The following is an 18440-nucleotide window of genomic DNA, read 5'->3' on the forward strand; positions in this document are numbered from 1 at the left end:
GCACGCACATGCGTACGCACAAAGGCACCCCCAAAATGGGAGGTGACATAAAGGGGGGCCTTGCCCCTGCCAGGCTGTCTGATGACACGGTGGGCAGTAAGGCGGGGAGAAGCAGGCCCGGGGCACCATGGTGGCAGCGTGAATTCAAACCCCGCTCTGGAAGGACTGTGTTGTGAGGAACTCACCAGCACACAGATGCTCTGACCCAGGTTCTGGCTTCCAGACCTCTGCTTGCCAACGTAGCCCAGAGCCTGCAGAGTGAGGTCTATGCCCCGAATGGTAACGTTACAGCATTAACTGTCAACAACAACAAAAGAGGGCCGGGAACCAATGTGCACCAGCTGGTGACAGGTCAGAGATATGACAGTCACCTGTTCCGTGGCTCATGGTGCAACAGTTCAAATGAAGGACAGGAATCTCTGGGAGGATCTATGCTAAGATGAATGTCAGCTGAAAAGGCCGGTGTGGAACGGGAAGCAGCGAGTGTGGTTTAATACCCATTTATGTTAACAGAAAAAGGGGGGGGGGTGTTAATAATAAACATGCAATTTTACATACATTAATCTCCCTAAGAATCCACACAACTCTTGTCTGTGGGGACAGGAACACAGGTGGGAGGGAGCTTTCGCTGGGCACCTTTGTGTATCTTTGGAATTATTAAAGCATTGTGAATTTATTATCCACTCAAAAATTGAAAGTGAGAAAAGATGACAAAACAGTGAGGTCAGGAGGCCTTCCTGTAGGAGGAGGTGGGACTCGGCGAACTGCAAAGGGAGAGAGTAAGAGTGGGGGGTGCTGAGAAGGTGCTGGAAGGAGAATGTGGGGGTTAGGGGCATGGCATCAGGAGTCAGCCATTTACTTACACCATGATGCAGTCACTTCCGGCCCAAAGCCCAGGGCCATCCCAGCCATTGGCTGATGCCAAGAGAGCGGATAGGGCTCCCTGCCTCTCCTAGGCTGGGGTGCAGCACCTCTCTCTCATCTATGACCCTCTCTGGTCAGGGGGACTCAGACATCCCTAACAGGTGTGACCTGTCATCCTAAAGCTGACCCTGGTGCTTTTTTGCTTTCTCTCCCTGCCAGGGTCCCAGTAGAAGTTGCTGGGTGTCCCTCCTTGGTAAGCTTGGGCCCTGCAGGGGTAAACCATAAATCTGAGGTCTCTAGACTGCGTGTGAAGACAAACAGCCTACACAAGCCTTTCTGGGGCCTAGCTAGTGCTCAGCCCCCTGTGTCAAGATCAGAGCACCAGGCCCGGTAGGAAACGCCCCAGGAGACACCGCCTATGGGGAGGAGGGGGATAAGCTTCCTCCCAAGCTCCAGACGTTCTGGGGAGCACCCAAGGGTTATGGGGTCTGGCAAAGGCTCAAGAAAGCCTCACTGGTGATGGTCGATGCTGGCTGAGTCCCTGCTGGCTGCTGGGCCCTCGACACACAATACATGGGATCCTCCTCAAACCCTGGGCGGGGGATGGGGTGGGTCAGCAGATCACCCTCATCTTCCAGAGAAGAAAACACAGATTTATGTGAAATAATTCTCCAGACAGAATGAGCCTTCCCCACCTGGCAGCCTTTGGCTTCCCCGGCCACTGTCCAAAAGGCCCAATGCCCCTTCAGGGTGACAGCCAAGCCCTTGGGAGGCTGGAGAACAGGCTTCCCCAACTGCACGCTCATCCGAGCTACTCCCATGGGGCCTCCTTCTGTCCCTGCCCTTCCAGGGACAAGGGACAAGGCTGTGGAAGAAACCTGTGCTCTCGGGACAGACAGATGGCTGTGTGTGGGGAGGGGGTAACACAAGAACCTTCCTTCTACGGGAGGACGCAGGGGTCCTGGCTTTTGGGGACAAGCGCTCCTCATGGTGTTAACACAAGGCATCTTTCTGACCTGACTTGCCCGGGACGTTCTCTCTAGTGGCACTATGGGCGTGCAAGGCAGGCCCACAGCACAGGCAGATGCAGTGGGATCTGACAAGTGCCACCATCTCTAGGCCCCATGACCATGACTGCGCCAGCCTCAGAGCAGGCCCCATGGAAGCCCTTGGCTTGCGTGATGTCAGGGAGCCCCACGAACAGCCCCAGGATGTGGGTGCTGGCGCCTTCTCGGTCTTTCAGCAGAGTCGGACCAGAGGCAGTTAAACCAGACTCATTTGGACTGAAGAGCTGGGGGGGTGGGGGGGTGACCAGAGGGACGCTGACGGGGGGAATCACTCTGAATAGCTCTACTCTGAAGAGTATTTAGAAAAGAACAGATAAAAAAAGAAACACGGTTTCACCGCCTTCAAGCGCGGGTACTCCCGACATCTGGGCCACCCACTGGGGGCCCTCAGAGGCCGGCTCCAGGAACTGAGGGGGCCACCCTGTCATTTACTGGTGACCCTTGTAACCCCCTCACTCCCAATTGCGACACTCCGCATGGATGATGACCTGTCCCCAAAGGATCACTCAGTGGGGGTTGGGGGGGATGGGGCTGGGTCCAGCCTGGGTGGGTGCCAACGAGTTCTCCCAGGCAGTGCACCATAGAGATACCCTCCCCTCCCCAGAGCTGCACCTGCCTGGCGCTAAGCACCAGAGATAGTTCCCAGCTCTTGGCTGGGAGGCCCAGGGGCATCTCCTGTCCCCCAGTGTCTTGCCCTGGTCTCACCCAAGGTGGTTAAGGGCGGTAGAGTCCAAAGAGCCTTCCGAACCCCCCACCCCCACTGGGGCTGACCCTTCTAGGCCATGTAGAACATGACTGCCTTGTGCTACCACTGACCCGTCTTTCAGAAGAAGAACCCAGAGCCAGGCAGGGGGCTGGCAGGTGGCAGAAACACGCAGGGCAGACTAGAGGTTGTCCTGGACCTGGAGAACCGGGTGCTTCTGGGGGACAGGCAGCGTGAATGAAGCAGCAAGGAGGCCTCTGGAGGCCAAGTGCAGAGGCCAGGGCCTCTGGGGGGCCACACTCAGCTCCAGGGCAGGCGACACACGTGCAGGAAGGGATCAGGTTTCTGTGCAGCCACCCACTTGCCGACGCTGGCAGTCCAGCCCAGGGCTCTTCGGTCCTCAACAAACATTCATTGGGTTCCTTCGAATACCCGGCTTGCCTTGTGTGGGCACCTAAGTCCTTGGCATAACATTTCCCAGTGATCTTCACCACAACTCAGAGAGGCTGATACCATGCTGCCCGTTTTATATTTCTTAAAATTTTATTTATTTATTTGTTAGAGAACGAGAGAGAGAAAGAGAACACAAGCATGTGGAGTGGCAGGCGGAGGGACAGGGAGAGGGATCATGATCTGAGCCCACTGCGCCCATGCTGCCCATTTTAAAGAGGAGGACAGGTTGCTAACAGCTTGCTTGTGGTCACACTGCTGGTAAGCGGTGGGCTTGGACTGACCGTGACAGGCACACCCCTGAGAAATGGCCATTCACATAAGGTCTTCCATCTGGAGTTAAAGGGGTGGGGGGAAGGAGTGGATTGAGGTCCAGGTAGAGGAGGGCCGGGAGTACGGGAGCTGGTGTGAGCCCCAATTTGCTACATGTCTGCTGTGTGACCTAGGGCAAGTTACCCCCTCCTTCCGACAGAGCCTCGGTAAGGGTAAATGGTGGAAAGCTTGCATAGTCGGCTCTTGAGAAAGAACTTCGAGGTTAAGCTTTGTCTGCTGTAAGTTCACCATTATCGGTTACTGCATCAGTGACTTTTGAGCTCTGAAGTAAAAAGACTGAACTTTGAGAAGAAATTTCCACCTACTGTCTTTCTTATTCGAGAAAGGGAGTCAACCCTGGGGTAGGGAGGGATCAGCAGGAAGGCAGAGGCCCTAAGGGTGGAGGGGAAAGTCCAGGGGAGCGTCCAGGAGGCCTGGCCTGGTTTCAGTGGAGAGCAAGCCTTTGAGGGAAAATTCACCCTACCTTGAAAATAAGCACCTGGGGCACCCGGGTGGCTCAGTGGTTGAGTGTCTGCCTTCAGCTCAGGTTGTGATCCCTGAGGGGTCCTGGGATTGAGTCCCGCATCGGGCTCCCTACTGGGAGCCTACTTCTCCCTCTGCCTGTGTCTCTCTGCCTCTCTCTGTCTCTCTCATGAATAAATAAAATCTCAGAAAAGAAAAGAAAGGAGAAGAGAAGAAGAGAAGAGAAGAGAAGAGAAGAGAAGAGAAGAGAAGAGAAGAGAAGAGAAGAGGAGAAAAAAGAAAAAAGGAAAGGAAAGGAGCACCTAGTTCTAGCCCAGGACACAGCCGGCCTATCAGCAGCCTCCTCCCTCCCTCCCTCCCTGCCAGGGCTGCTCAGGTCCAGTAGTTCCAGCCTCATCCATGGACACCTCACCAGGGCCTCCAGGTGAGGCCGCCTCAGTACCGATGTACCCTCCTGAAGCCTACCACTCCAGCACCCACCTACTGAAGACCCCTGAAAATCAGCAGGTATGTGGGAGCAATCTCGGAAGGCCCCAGGGGGCATGGGAACCCACAGGGGACACCCTCGCCTCCCCTCACAGGTGTACCTGCGTAGGTGGCACCAAATTCCCACAAGCTCAGGACCAGGAGTCCTCCGGGAAAGGCCCGCCCTGGGCTATGTGCTGATGTAGGCCATTGTTTCCCCATAATCCTGTTTGCCCACAAAGCAACAAGGTGTTCCTGAAGCTCGGCTGCCCAGGCTGTGGTCACCCAGTAAGGGCTTCCAGGCTCCTCCCCATACGAAGCTAATGTGGTAGCTTAAGACTGTAGCAGTGCAGCCCGTGGCCCCGGGTTCAAATCCCTCCACCTCAGGTATGTGAAATGCTAGGTTAAATGGTACACCTGGTGTAGCACACAGCCTGGCGCTTCCTTGAAATGTTACGTGCAGAGTCACCGTGTGACCCCATGTGATCCCCACTCCATTCCTCGGAATATACACAGCCAGGAGAAATGAAAACATACAGCCACGCCAACACTTGCGCACAGATGTCCCCGGCAGCATGATTCATGACAGCTAAAACGTGGAAGCAATCCAAATGACCATCAGTGGATGAATGAACAAAAGGCAGTATACTCCACACAATGGAGTATTATTCAGTCGTAAAAAGGAATGACGTCCGGACACATGTCACAGTATGGAGGAACCCTGAAAACATGATGCTGAGTGAAAGAAGCCGGTCACAAAGAACCATATGGTATGACTGCATTTAAATGAAATGTCCAGAAGGGGCAAATCCACAGACAGAAGGTAGACTGGTGTTGCCAGGGCCCGGGGGTGACTGCTTAATGTGTATGGTTTCTTTTGGGTGATAAAAATGTTCTGGAAGTAGACACGGGTGATGGTTGCACAGCTCTGTGAATATACCAGATGCTTCTGAAGCGCAAACTTGAAGACAGCAAACTGTATGGTATGTGAATTATATCTCAATAAAGCTGTCACAAAAAAAAAAAAAACACCCTACTCTTCCCTTACTGGGTTTTTGGGATCTTGGACAAGGAACTGAACAGTGTAGTACCTCAACGTTCTCTCTGTGAAATAGGGCTGGTCACTGCACACACATGGTAAGGGCTGTGGCGAGGACCAAGTGAGCTAAGATAGAACTGCTCCGAGTGGTTATCTCTCTAGGTGCCAGCTTTTTCCCTTGGCTTGAATCTGCCATTGGGCTGCCCAGGCTCACTACCTTTCCAATGCCACATTGCCCTTTGGTTTCCACATGCTCTCTAAGTTTATAGGGGCCTTTCTTTTAATTTTTTTTTTTGTAAAACATACATATATAAAACGTACCAACTTAACCATTTCTTTTTCTCAAAAAAGATTTGAGAGAGATAGAACCTGTGAAAGTACGAATAGCGGGGAAGATGGAGAGGGGAAGGGAGACACAGGCTCCTTCCTCTGATAGATGTGGGGCTCGATCCCAGGACCTGAGATAATGACCTGAGCCAAAGGCAGGCGCTTAACTGACTGAGCCACCCAAGGGCCTCCCATCTTAAACATTTCTAAGTGTACGGTTCCGTAGTGTTAATTGTATTATACGCTGTCATGCAGCTGATCTCCAGAACTCTTCCCATTTTGCAAAACAGAAACTCAGTACCCACTAAACAACAACATCTCCACTCAGTTCCCCTCTCTCCAGTCCTGGCAATCACCATTCTGCTTTCTGTGTCTACAAATCTACTTGAAATACTTCACTGAGTGGAATCATGAAGTATTTGTCCTTTTGTGACTGGCTTATTATTCCACTTGGTGAAATGTACTTCCTTTTGAAGGTTGAGTAATATTTCACTGTACATATGTACCATGCTTGGCCCTGGACAGAGACACCCAGAGGTGCTTTCACCTTTGGGCTACTTTGAATACCATAGCCATAAATATGAGTGGACAGGTAAAACCCCAGGCTTTTTTTTTTCTTTTGTAAAATATTTTATTTATTTATTCATGATAGACAGAGAGAGAGAGAGAGAGGCAGAGACACAGGCAGAGGGAGAAGCAGGCTCCATGCAGGAAGCCTGATGCGGGACTCGATCCTGGGACTCTGGGATCACGCCCTGAGCCGAAGGCAGACGCTGAACCATGCCCTGAGCCGAAGGCAGACGCTGAACAACTGAGCCACTCAGGCATCCCAAGACCCCAAGCTTTTAAGCACAGATCTCAGGGATTGGAGTGTGTCCAACAGATTCTATTTATGGCAAAGATGAGTAGAAGACAGATGCCTCTAGAGGGGCATGCCCCCTTAAAGGTTTAATTGAACACACTCCCAAAAAACACACTCCCAACAAACTGGTGCATTGTCAGCTGCTGGATATCTCGGTGGGCCTGCCTGGATGCTGGACAACCAGAGTCTGACTGTCCCAAACACCGGTAGGACCGGGCTGGTGCATCCGGGGCTGGTTCCTTGTACCAGAGGTCATGCTAAGAAAAAAGACCTTGCCAGCCATGTGCAGTCTCTAGAAAGACCAGTTCACTCCTTTACAACTGCCTCTCTGGCCTGATAGGCGACGAATCAGTACCACATAGCACTGGTCCTAAGGCCCAGACACGCATGTGGAGTGAGGACAGAGGGGACCAGTCCTCCTAAACTATATCCCGGGATACAAGTGATCCCAGGAAACCCCTCACCCAGCCCCAGGGTGGCTTCCTGGAGGTGATGCTTGAGCCAGCTCTCCAAGTGAACTCCGTGTTAGGTCTGAACACCTGTGAAGGCTGTCAGACAGGGCTAAAGCTGTAGCGATCACATGTTCTGGTTTGCCCTGTTGTCCAGGGTAATTATCTTTAGCGCTCCCTGTGATAATCAGAGGTGTCCCCATGTGAATGATAAATTACGTAGTCACTGTGTTAGTTACCTATTGCATAACAAATTGCCCCAAAACTCAGTGGCTTGAAAGAACAAACTTTTCTCTCTCTCCCAGTTCCTGGTTAGGAATTTGGGTGCGGCTCCACTGGGTGCTGGGAGCTGAGGATCTCTTAGGAGGTCATGGTCAAGGTGCTGGCTAAGGCTGCGGTCACTGGAAGGCTTGCCTGGGGCGGCAGGATCTGTTTTCCAGGTGGCTCATGCACAGGCTGGCTGTCGGTGGGAGGCCTTGATCCCTCTCCACAAGGCCGCTGCCGTGTCCATGGCAGCTGCCCCCACCGAGCAAGGGATCTGAGAAAGCCAGGGAGACAGAAGACAGAGAGGTACAGCCAGACAGAAGCTATCCACTTAGGCCCAGGTTCTGAGGCTTACACCTTGCTTCTACCACCTTCTGCTCGTTGGAAGTCACTAGTCCAGACCCCACCTGAAGGTGGGGGGAAAGATGTCAAGGGATCTGGGATATTTCACAACTATCACTTCTGAAATACGGCATGTGTGGCGTGGAGACAGGACAGAACCAGGGAGGACAGAAGAAAGCAGATTAAGGAACAGTCGCAGCACCAGGTGAGAAATAGGATAGTCTGAGAAGGGTTTTGAGCAGAGTGAACCATGAAATCTGCCCCTGCACCAAACTCCAGTGGGGCCACACGGCCTCCGCTCGGCCCCACATGACCAGCGGGCCCCTTCCTCTGGGTCTTTGGGGCCCCCGCCTTCTATCTTTGTCGGAAAATGCACCTTTTCTTCCCACCGGACAGAAGCTCTGTTTGTGTTTCCCGGGGGGCCCTGTACACAGCAGGTGCACACCACAGGGTTTCTGCACGAACAAAACAGCAATGTGCACCGACCCCAAGCTGTGGTCATGCCAGCCCCAAACCAGAGCCTGCAACCTGGGCACACCTCTCCTTCCAGTCTCTGGGCCTTTGCTCGTGCTGTGTCCCCTGCCCAGCATGCTCTGGCAGTGCTCATCACTTGCACTGCCCTGGAGGCAGAGGGGCTGGTGGGGAAGCTGTTCGGTGAATTCTGGGGAGAGATGAGGGGGATTGGCCATGGCAGAGGCAGTGGGCGCGGACAAGGAAAGGGTAGACCATGCTGAGCTGCTGGATGTGGGGCAGGCCAAGGACGATGCCGTGCCCTCCCGCCTGGTGCCAGCCCCCTCCTCTGGGGCAGTGGCAGGCCATGGCTGCCCCGGGCAGGTGTGTGAAATGGCTCTGGGGCTCACCTTGGTGCTTTCTACCCACACCCTCCCTTGACCCATCTGTGCCCACCACTCCTGCTGCCTGCCTGCCTGACCTGTCTTCCTTCATCCTTGTCACTTCCACCTCCTGATGTCTTCCCATTCTGCCCAGACTCGGCTCAAATGGTGCTATCTCCTCTGGGAAGCCTTACTTGCTTGCAGCCCTGGGGTCCCAGGGCATTTTGGTTGCCTCTTGCAGAGGTCCTAAGTGACATACGTCCCCAGGTAGGCTCCTGGAAGGCACTAAGAATCTCCATTTGCTAGAATCAGAGTGTATGCAGGCACAGAGCCATAAAGTCTCCTAACCCTAAAAAAAAAAAAAAAAAAAGTCTCCTAACCTTTTAAACTCCACCCTGGCACTGGCCAGCTTAACCATTGCACTTCCTCTCAGCTAACTATTATTGGAGCTTCTAGTGGACCAGGCTCTACTGTAGTGCTTGTCATGTCCCATTAAGTCCCCACAACAGGCTAGGCAGTGAGCTCGATCATTATTCCTATTTCAGGGGTAAGAAACTGACGGCACAGCTAAGTCAAACAACTGGCCCAAGGTTGCACTGCCAGGAAGCCACAGTGCTAGGATTCCGCCCGAGGGTTCCTGGGCCCTCACATCGCTGCCAGCCTGTCTTTCCCTAAACTGCAATCAAGACGTGGCCTCAGCCCAATGCACTCAGGAAACCAGTGAGGGTTTTGGAAGGACCGTTTGCAATTTTGAGCTTTTCTCCTCTAAATGCCTCTGAAGTCTTGAGCGCTCGCTAGGGCTTGTTGGCAAGATTTCCAGCAGGCAGCAACATGAATGAACACACGCAGGCCAAAACACACCAGAGATCTACAGGCTGTGGATCAGGCCCAGGTGGCCAGCGCAGGTCTCTGGGTACACGCTTACCTCATACTCACCTAGGTGCTTTTTTTTTCTTCCCCCAATCAAATGAGATGGACTTTGGGTGGAATTTAAAGATGAGAGTATTTTACTGGACAAAAAAAAAAAAGTCACAGTGTCTGGCCACCTGAATGAACGCACTTCAGGATAATGACCTTGCCCGTGTCCCCTTTTATGGCTAGGGCTTCTCAGCAACACCTCTAAGTGGCCCCTGAGCATGGGGCAGCCAACCTGGTGGGCTCTTAGGCTTGGCCGAGTGGTCATCAGGCCAGGTTTTACCGCCTTACTCCCTAGGTTCAAACCCCAGCTCTGCCATCTGTGCGTGTCTTGGGGCACTCAAGCTCCTTGCTTTCCTTATCTGTAAAATGGGAACAACTCTGACTTGGAGTTGTCAACATTTTTACTACAGACTTATTAGTTGACCCTCGTTTTGCCGTAAGGTGTCCGCAGAGAGCAAAATTTTTTTTTTTTTTTTTTTTTTTTTTGCACACAGCAAATCTGAATCCCACAAGAGCTGCAGGAGCTTGGGCCTCCCCCTGCCCGCCCCCCACGCCACCCGCAGCAGACACGCCCCTCTGGTCACGGCGGATCCTGATTGGTCTGTGATGGTCTCATCCCCTGTCCCAGGGATTCGTGCAGGCCTGTTCACGTGACCCAGTTCTGCTCAATGGGATGAAGAAGTCTGTGCAAGAGCGGGGTGGAGAGGTTTCTCAGAAACCTCTCCAGGTTTCTGAGACTTTCGGGAGGCAAGGAGCCTTTCCCAACCTTGGGTTTCCTCCTGACTGCCAATAAAGCCTACAGCCATTCCAAGGATGGCCAAATACAAAGGCAGGAAGACCTGGGTCCTTCAAGACATCATCAAGCCTTAAAGTTACCACCCGTGGAGCAGCCGGTCTTGCAAACTCTTATCACACAAACCTATCATTGTTTAGGCCAGCTGAGTCAAGGCTTTTTGTTATTTGCAACCCAAAGCATCCTGCTGATATCCCGTGGTTGATCACATTTCATCTTCTTGAGAATAAGCCCTTCATACCAGAAGGGTTTAAGCTTGGCTTGTGCACTCAGGGAAGGCTTCCTGGAGGAGGTGAGGCCAAAATGGGATCCAAAAGAATGAGCATGCAGATAAAAAGAGTAGGGCAAAGGGTAACATTCCAGACAGACAGAAGAACAAAGGCCTGAGGTTGGAGATGCCATAGTGTGTGTACACGCGCGTGCATGCAGGAGCAACAGTCTGTGTGGCTGGGAGCCCGCAGAAGTGAGGCTGGAGAAAGAGAAGTAGGTGGGCTGCAGAGGGCCCTCAGCCAGGCTACAGAACCTCAGTTTATCACAAGAGTGGAGGAGAGGCTCTGTGGATGGCTCTGATTTTGTTCACCCAGGGTCTCACTCTCCTTCTTTGCGCCTGGAATAAGTGCACGCCGCCAGTCCAGCCACCCCCAGATGCTGCCCTGAACCTCGGCAGGGGGCAGGGGCGCTGGGCCTCGCTTCTCCAGGTGTGCTTCTGCCTGCCTCGCCTCTTCCAGCCCCCAGGGCACTCATAAGAGACTGGCTGAAATCTGGGTCACTCTGTGCACGAGTCGGACATCCATCAAACAGGCAGTTGCTAAGTGCCGACAAAGCAGTGTGCTAAGCACAGTGGAGAAAGGACCCGGTTCAAATCCCAATTCTGTCTCTTCCCAGCTGCGTGACCTTGAGCAAGCCACTTGCCTTCTCCAAACCCAGCATCTTTACCTTTTTGTAAGGGAGAGTGAAATCAATGGTTGGCCCTCTTCTCTCTGGTACTGACTGGGAGTCGGGGGTAGGTGAAACTACTCAAAAAGCTTCCTGGGGATAAGGTTTAGCGGGTGGGACAAGAAACCCAACAGCATGCTGTGATGGACAACTGTGGAGCAGGGATGAAAGGTTCTAGGGAGGGAGCACCTGATCAGGGCAGCGAGGAAGTACAAAATGTAGTTGGTAGGTGAGGCAGGATGGGTCCAGGAGAGAAAGGTCTGCAGAAGCAGGACAGAAGGGATCCAGGAAGCCTACACCTTCCACTCTGTGCCCCCGAAAACCTTTAGGACCATGTGCTGCTAACAGAAGAGCTGGACATAACAGCTGAACACGGGTACTGTTTGCACCTGTAAGAGCAAATCTCTGAGCTTAAGTCAGTAAGATGCAGATTCAAAAATCTCATCTCTACCATTTACCGTGTGACCTTGAGCAAGTCACTTAACCTTTGAGCCTCAGACTCCTTTGCAAAGTGGGTGTAAAACCCAATTCACAGAGCTGTACGATGGTGTGTGCAGGATCTGGGCCTGGGCCCCTTTCCCACCTAGCTAATTCCTATTTCAAACCCTTAAGATCCAGTGCCACCTCCTACAGGGAGCCTCCCAGGCCTGTCGGCTTCCCCAGCTGATCCCCTTCCCTGACTCCACTCGACTGTAATTGTGTCCTCCTTCCCCTCCATCAGGCTCTAGGCTTGGAACAAGGAGGAGCAGAGTATCTTAACAACTCTTAGATGCAGCTGTACCCCCTCCCCTCAGCGAGTATCTACCAATGGCAAGTCCTCCTCCAAGGTTCCACCCAGGTGGAAACAAGAGGGAAAAAGTGATTAAGTCTGCTGGGGGCAAAGGGAAGGGGGGAGGTGGTTCAAGAAAGGTTCAGGGTGAGATCACTAGATGTTGAGGGGTGAACAGAAATTTACCAGGAAAGGGGTGTGTTTGCAGGCCGAATGGGAAGTAGGAAAGCACAGAGGTGTGAAGGGAAGGGTAAGTCAATCGTCGGTCACCAGAGTATCTGCCTGAGTGGCTAAAGGTGAGGATTCTAGATCTGGATGCCAGGGGCCTCTAATGCCATGCCAAGGATACGGCCCTATAGGAAGCGGCTGAAAACTTGTGACTGGGCAGCACAGCGACACTGTGGTGTGTGTGTGTGTGTGTGTGTACGCGCGCGCGCCCAGCCGCACTAGTTTGAGCTAAACTTAGGTCGGGGGTGGGGAAAGTGACAGGGCTGTGGGCCACCACTGGGGGCAGGTGCTGGTGGAAGAATCAAAAGGGGAGAAAAGTTCGCCCTGGAGGACAGATTATTGAAATAGCTTCAGGAATATATCCACACCCAACTACCCATTCTACTTGTGACAAAGCCGGCATCCACGATCATTACATGCCACACACAGCAGCTCTGTGACAATGGGGGGTGGGGGGTGTCTTCATTACAGGAGGACACAGTGAGAACCCGGGGAGGAAAGGGACCCTGCCCTGGGCACAGGGCTGACCACAGCCTGAAGCCAGCATCCCAGCCCCCGAGTGCAAGGGAAGGCAGGCCTTCAGCTATCTGGCAATTGTACTCAGCACCTTCTAGCACCAGACCCAGGAGACAAGGATATGACCTTTGACCTCTGAGTCATCTTGAGCTTGGACTGGACACCTGGGCCACAGACCAGCGGCCTCCAGCAGCGGACAGAGCAAGGGCCACTCAATGAGGGGTGATTTCCATGGTCAGACAGCTCAGCAGGGGTCTTGAGCCTCCCATGTCTACCTGTGAATTCTCAAAACTGGACCGGGATAGAGGCTGGAAGAGGGCCGGTCCCTACACAAAGGGTGAGGGGCAGAGGGAGTGGCTCTTTGCTGCCTTCCTAAGAAGCCCCCAGATGCCCCCTCCTCCCAGCACCCACCCAGGCCCCGCTCAGCCGCAGCCTGAGTCATCATCCTGGTTTGAATGGTAGCCTACAAATCAGCCAGGGGGCTGCCTGGGGCTGAGGGCCACGGGTTGGAAAAACAAGGCTAGTCTCTCTTTACCTCCAGCCTCGGAAGCTCAAGACAGGCTGAGGGTGCGGACAGAGGGTAGGTACAGGAGGGATGGGGGGGGGGGTGTCAACAGCCAGAGGGGGGCGGAGGGGAGGTGGTGGTGGTGAAAGGTTTAGAATTGGAGCTGTTGGCTTTTGTTTTCAAATGACCTGTTTAATAATTACCTTTGGAATCAAAGGAGCCTCTGCTCGGGGAAGGAGAGGATTTCAACCCTCCATACCCCCACCGAGCAGAGCAGAGCAGAGCAGAGCAGAGCAGCCGGAGAAGAAAGTAAACAAGATGCCACCAGCGGATCTCGCTCCATCTCGCAAACAATGGCGGGACTGAGCTGCCCGCTCAGACACACACACATCAAAGTGAGATTTCCAGGCAAGAACTTTACCAGGCAGATAAGAAGCTCGGATTGAATTATTTTCCTGCATCCCCAGAGCTTCCCTGAGCTCAGGGCCGAGGGGGGCAGCTTTAGGGGCCGTCCTTGCAACGTTAACCTTGACCTGCAATGCATTCATTCATTTTGCAGCCAGGGAGAACGACCTCCGCCCCAACCCCTGAAAACCCAGCCGGCAACAACTTCATCGCTTTGAACAGTCACAATGGTGGACAAACAAGGCATTTAAGTTACAGCGGCCAGCTCGAGCTCACACTCCACTGGGCTCGGGCTCCTTGGAAAAAAAAAAAAAAACACGCCCCAATCCGAACGCCCACCGGGGCCCGCGGGGTCAGACCTTGACCTGGTGGTGAGAAAAATCCAACTTGGGTTTTCTGTTGCTGTTGTTTCTTCCCCAACCTCCCGAGGCCTTCAACTATGTTTCCCCCTGCAGCATCCAAGCCCAGCCTCGAGGCTGAGCCATAAACACGCCTGCTCCTCCCCCTTCCACGCTTCGGCAACAGCCCCCACGACCCTCCCGGGCCGGGAGGAGAACGCGGCGCCGCGACCCCGGACCCTCCCCCGGCCTCCCGCGCCCCGGCGGTCCCCGCAGGCACCTCGGGATCAACACCCACTAAGGATTTTACGATTTTCCGCGCCGGGTGGCCGCGCTCTGCACAATCCCGGCCGGGCCCCGGCGACGCGGGCCGGCGCGGCCGAGGGCCTGGGGGGTGGGGGGCGTTAGTTTGTGTTTTCCCCCGTCGCGTCCCCACACCTGTTTTTCATTCATTCGTTCGCTCGCTCGCTCGCTCGCTCATTCATTCACGGATTCGTCGCCGCAGCCTCCCCGGCCCTCCGGATCTGTCTCGGGGAGGGAGGGGACCGAGACGGGGGCTGGCGGCGGAGGCAGCGGCGGGGGTACCTCGGGGGCGGGGGGCGGGGGCGCGGGAGGACGGTGCCCGAGGGCAGGCCGGGGGGCTCCGCGGCGGGGCGGGCGGCGGCGGCGGGCGGCGGCGGCGGCGGCGGCGGGGGCGGGGGCGCTCCCCGGGGCTCCAAGTTGTTTTCCGAGGCGCCGCGGCGAGCACGGCGGCCCGGGTGCGCTTCTTTGTCTGTCCCCGGCCGGCCCGCGTCCCCGCGCGCTCACCTGGTCTTGGAGGACAGGAAGGCAAGTTTGATGAGGCCGTAGGTGAAGAGCGGGATGCTCTCCTTGGCGACGCTGGCAACTTGCAGCCGGTGCTCCAGGATGTGGAGTTCCATCGTCCGCCCGCGCGCCGCGGCGGCTCATCGGCGGGGGGCGAGCCGCGGCCCCCGCCCCCTGCGCGCCCAGCCGGCACCGAGCGCCGCGGGCGGCCGGCCGGGGCCGGGAGCTGGGCGCCGGGCGCCGGGCGGCCCGGGGCGGACAAAGGGGAGGCCCGCCGAGCCGCGAGGGGGCGGCGGGGGGCGGCGGCGGGGGGCGGCGGCGGGCGAGGGCGCGGGCGCGGGCGCGGGCGCGGGCGAGGGCGAGGGCGAGGGCGAGGGCGAGGGCGAGGGCGGCAGCGCTGGCAGAGCGGCGGCGCGCGGCGCCCGGCGCGGAGAGCAGCTGGTGTTCGCTGTAACAAACAACTTGCCACTCAAACGCCGGCCCGCTGGGCATGCGCGGCCGCCGCGGGGCGTGCCGGGACTTGTAGTCGCGCGCGGCCGGGGCGCCGGCGGCCGGGGCCGTCGGGGGCTGCGAGGCGGGAGCGCGGGCGCCGGCGGGGCGGCCGGCGGCGGGGAGGGCGGGCCGGCCCGGGCCTCGCCACGGCAGGCCCCGGCGCTCCCGCGGCACGGCTCCCCCCCACCCCCCGTCCGCGGCGGCGCCGGAGGAGGCCCGGGTCTGGGAGGGGAGCGATCCGGAGAAATGGGTGCGCACCGCGCAGAGCAGCCAGGGAGGCATGGGTGCTGCGGCCCGAGGTGCGGGCCGAGCAGGGGACCCAGCGGGGCCTGGGGCGTCGGGGGGCGGTTCCTGGGGGAAGGGGCACCCCGGCCGGGTTCTGCAGGGTGAATGGGAGCTCGCCGAGGACGGGGGCGGGGCTCGGGGCTGGAGGCCCGAGGCCTTCCAGGCAGAAGGAACAGCGTGTCCGGAGCACAGAAGCGTGAAAGCCCCCACTGTGCTGTGTTTGGCTTTGCTGGAGCGGAAAATGTGAGGGAGGAGAGGCGAGAGATAAGGCAGGCGGATCACCAGGAGTCCGGTCGAGAGGGGTCATGTGTGCAGATCCAATGAGGTGGCCGCGTAGCCCGCGCGAGCGAGCGAGCGAGGGTGGCGGGGACTGCGACTGGCCGATTTAGGGGACGGTCTGAAATAGTCCCAAGGGCTTTCCACCCCGCAGCCGGGGGGGCCGTGCCTGCCTGCCTGCCTGCCACCGACCCCCTACGTGGCTGCCTCGAGGCTGATGGTCTAGGTGAAAGTTGCTGGTGCGTCGCTCTCTGGGAGAGTAATCCGGGGGCAGGGTAGGTCAGGTTTACCTGGTGGGGCAGTCCGGGAGGGCTCTTCTTGGGGAAAACCGGCTCTGCCCTCCCACATTCTCTCTCTGAGTCCTCCTGTGTTAGGTAGGAACATATGAGGCTCCCTTATTTCCAGAAAGGAGTGTGAAGCCTGCAATCTGGCAGCTCTTCAAGCAGGCCGAACCCCTTCCCACTTTGTTTTCACTAAACAATAAACCACCCTCTAATAAAGAATAGATTTACTTTTTTTTTTTTTTCTCTGTCTGCCTCCTGTAGAATCTGAGCTCCATGAAGGCAGTGATTTCTGTCTGTTTTCTGCTATATTACCAGTGCCTGCAACGTGACATGTGAGAGACAGGCATTTGATATTCATGGAGTGCATAAATGCAAACCCTATCCTTTTAAAGTCCGGGGATCTAGAAGGCCCAAACAGAAATGCATTCAGGGTCCAGGCAAGTAACAGAGATGTGTGAACACAATGGGTATCAGACCGTCAAAAGTGGAACAGGAAAAGGGAGGCCTGCTTGAAGGCATCATATTCAATTAAAAAAACACAACAACACAAAACTACCAACAGGTGAAACCAAGCAAACGAGACTAAGGGTAGGGCTCGGTCAGCGTGCTGACTTCTGCACCGAATGGCCTCAGTATTTTTTAATATCTGGGCCATGACCCGTGAGCGGATGGTGAAATCAGTTTAGCAGGGCTGACTAGCACTAAAAACAAAACAAAACATGGACACCTGGGTGGCTCAGTGGTTGAGCATCTGCCTTTGGCTCAGGTCATGATCCTAGCGTCCTGGGATGAGTCCCACATCGGGCTCCCTGCAGCGAGCCTGCTTCTCTCTCTGCCTACGTCTCTGCCTCTCTCTGTCTCTCATGAATAAATAAGTAAAAAAGTTTTTTTTTAAGATTTTATTTATTTATTCATCATAGGCATCACACAGAGAGCCTGACGTGGGACTTGATCCAGGGTCTCCAGGATCACGCCCTGGGCTGCAGGCAGCGCTAAACCGCTGTGCCACCTGGGCTCCCCATTGAATAAAATCTTAAAACCAAAACAAGAATAAGACATGGCACAGAGCTTTGCATGTAGCAAGGGTAAGTTACTACTATGTGTTCTAAGTTGCAGGACGCTTGAATTTTGGCATGCGTGTCAGTGTGTGTCCGCAGGCGTGTGTGTATACATGTGCGTGCGCTGGATCTTGATGCAAAGGTGTTTCTTACTGTAGTCTCCATCAAAAGCATTTGACAGCCCTGTGGGTTTTCTATTAGTCGAGCCAGGCCATCATAAAGTTTGCAGATGCCGATGGTATTGCAGAATTGCTTTCATTGAGCTGTATTTGGTGATTATGATTTTTGTGAAACTAATACAGAAACGAATGTTGAGGTGTTAAAGAGACTGACCTGTGGGCTGCCCAATCCAGAGGATGGTTCCAGGCAGGGGCCAGGGTGAGACACGCACTCTGGAGGTCACGCAAATGCTGGCGTGGTACTTTCCCAGGGGAATTCACTCCTCCCCCTTGATTCCTTAGGGACTGTATCTTTCTGGTCCTCCTCTGGTTCTTCCATCTTGCCATCTGTGGTTCTTCTCTGCATGGAGGCCCACTTGGTATTCCTTCCTGTAGTGCATTTTTACAGTAATGGCTGCCAGTGCATCGGGCCTCCTGGTAAGGAGGACAGGATGGCTCCTGTGTTTGGCCATAGGACATTTTTGGCCAATGAGGTATTAGCAGATGTGCTTGATAAGTCCTGTACACTGGGAGTCGCCCACTTAGAATGCTTCCCTGAGACCCCCACACTGTGGAGAAGCCCGGATGAAAGACCACAGGGAAGGAGGGGCCCAAGTGTTCCAGCTGCTCCAGCTGTTGCCTGCCGACATGAGGGTCACAGCCTCTTTGGCCCTTCCAGCTCACCATCCAGATGAATGCAGCCACATGAGTGAGCCAGGTGAAACCAGTAGAGCAACTGTCCGGCCAACCTGTCAAAACATCATAAATAGTTGTTTTTAGCTACCGAGATTTGGAGTGGCTTATTATATAGTAATGGGTAACTCTCATCTTCTCTCACTCTCTGGGTGTGCTTAGTCTCTGGTTTCTAATGTGTCGATGCTCCCCAGATTGACAGTTCCCCGTCAGAACATGTTCCCGAGGCTCTGACTCACACATCCAACTTCCTAGCATCTGGCTACCTCCATCTAAATGTAGACAGGCTCTGCCAACCCAACCTGTTTGAACCTTCTTACCTCACTGTCTAACCCACCTCCGACCTTCTCCCCTTCCTCCTGGAATCTCTGCCTTGGTTAAGCGCACCATGCCTGTTGCCTCAAGTTGCCAACCCGGTGTGGCATGCTGGGTTTTTCCAAGATGGTGACAATAGGATCTTCCATCCTCCATGTTCTTCTTGCAATTCGCTAATCACCCTGTTAGGAGGTGAGTCTGTATGTT

At 55.1% G+C, this 18440-nt stretch overlaps 1 protein-coding gene across 2 annotated transcripts in view; it reads right to left on the minus strand.

Annotated features, from left to right (window-relative positions):
• The window catches only part of CASTOR2 (cytosolic arginine sensor for mTORC1 subunit 2), a 54124-nt gene extending 39275 nt beyond the window's left edge, over window positions 1-14849 (minus strand). Inside the window, exon 1 of one of the 2 annotated variants that reach the window (XM_077908295.1) lies at window positions 14676-14849. In XM_077908295.1, the coding sequence (XP_077764421.1) occupies window positions 14676-14788 (113 nt within the window). In that variant the 5' untranslated portion in view covers window positions 14789-14849. The remainder of the gene's footprint in view (window positions 1-14675) is intronic. The other variant, XM_077908296.1, reaches the window with a different exon arrangement.
• Between the last annotated feature and the right edge of the window lie 3591 nt (window positions 14850-18440).

The sequence above is a fragment of the Canis aureus genome, chromosome 8 (genome assembly GCF_053574225.1).
Source record: "Canis aureus isolate CA01 chromosome 8, VMU_Caureus_v.1.0, whole genome shotgun sequence".
NCBI lineage: Eukaryota > Metazoa > Chordata > Mammalia > Carnivora > Canidae > Canis > Canis aureus.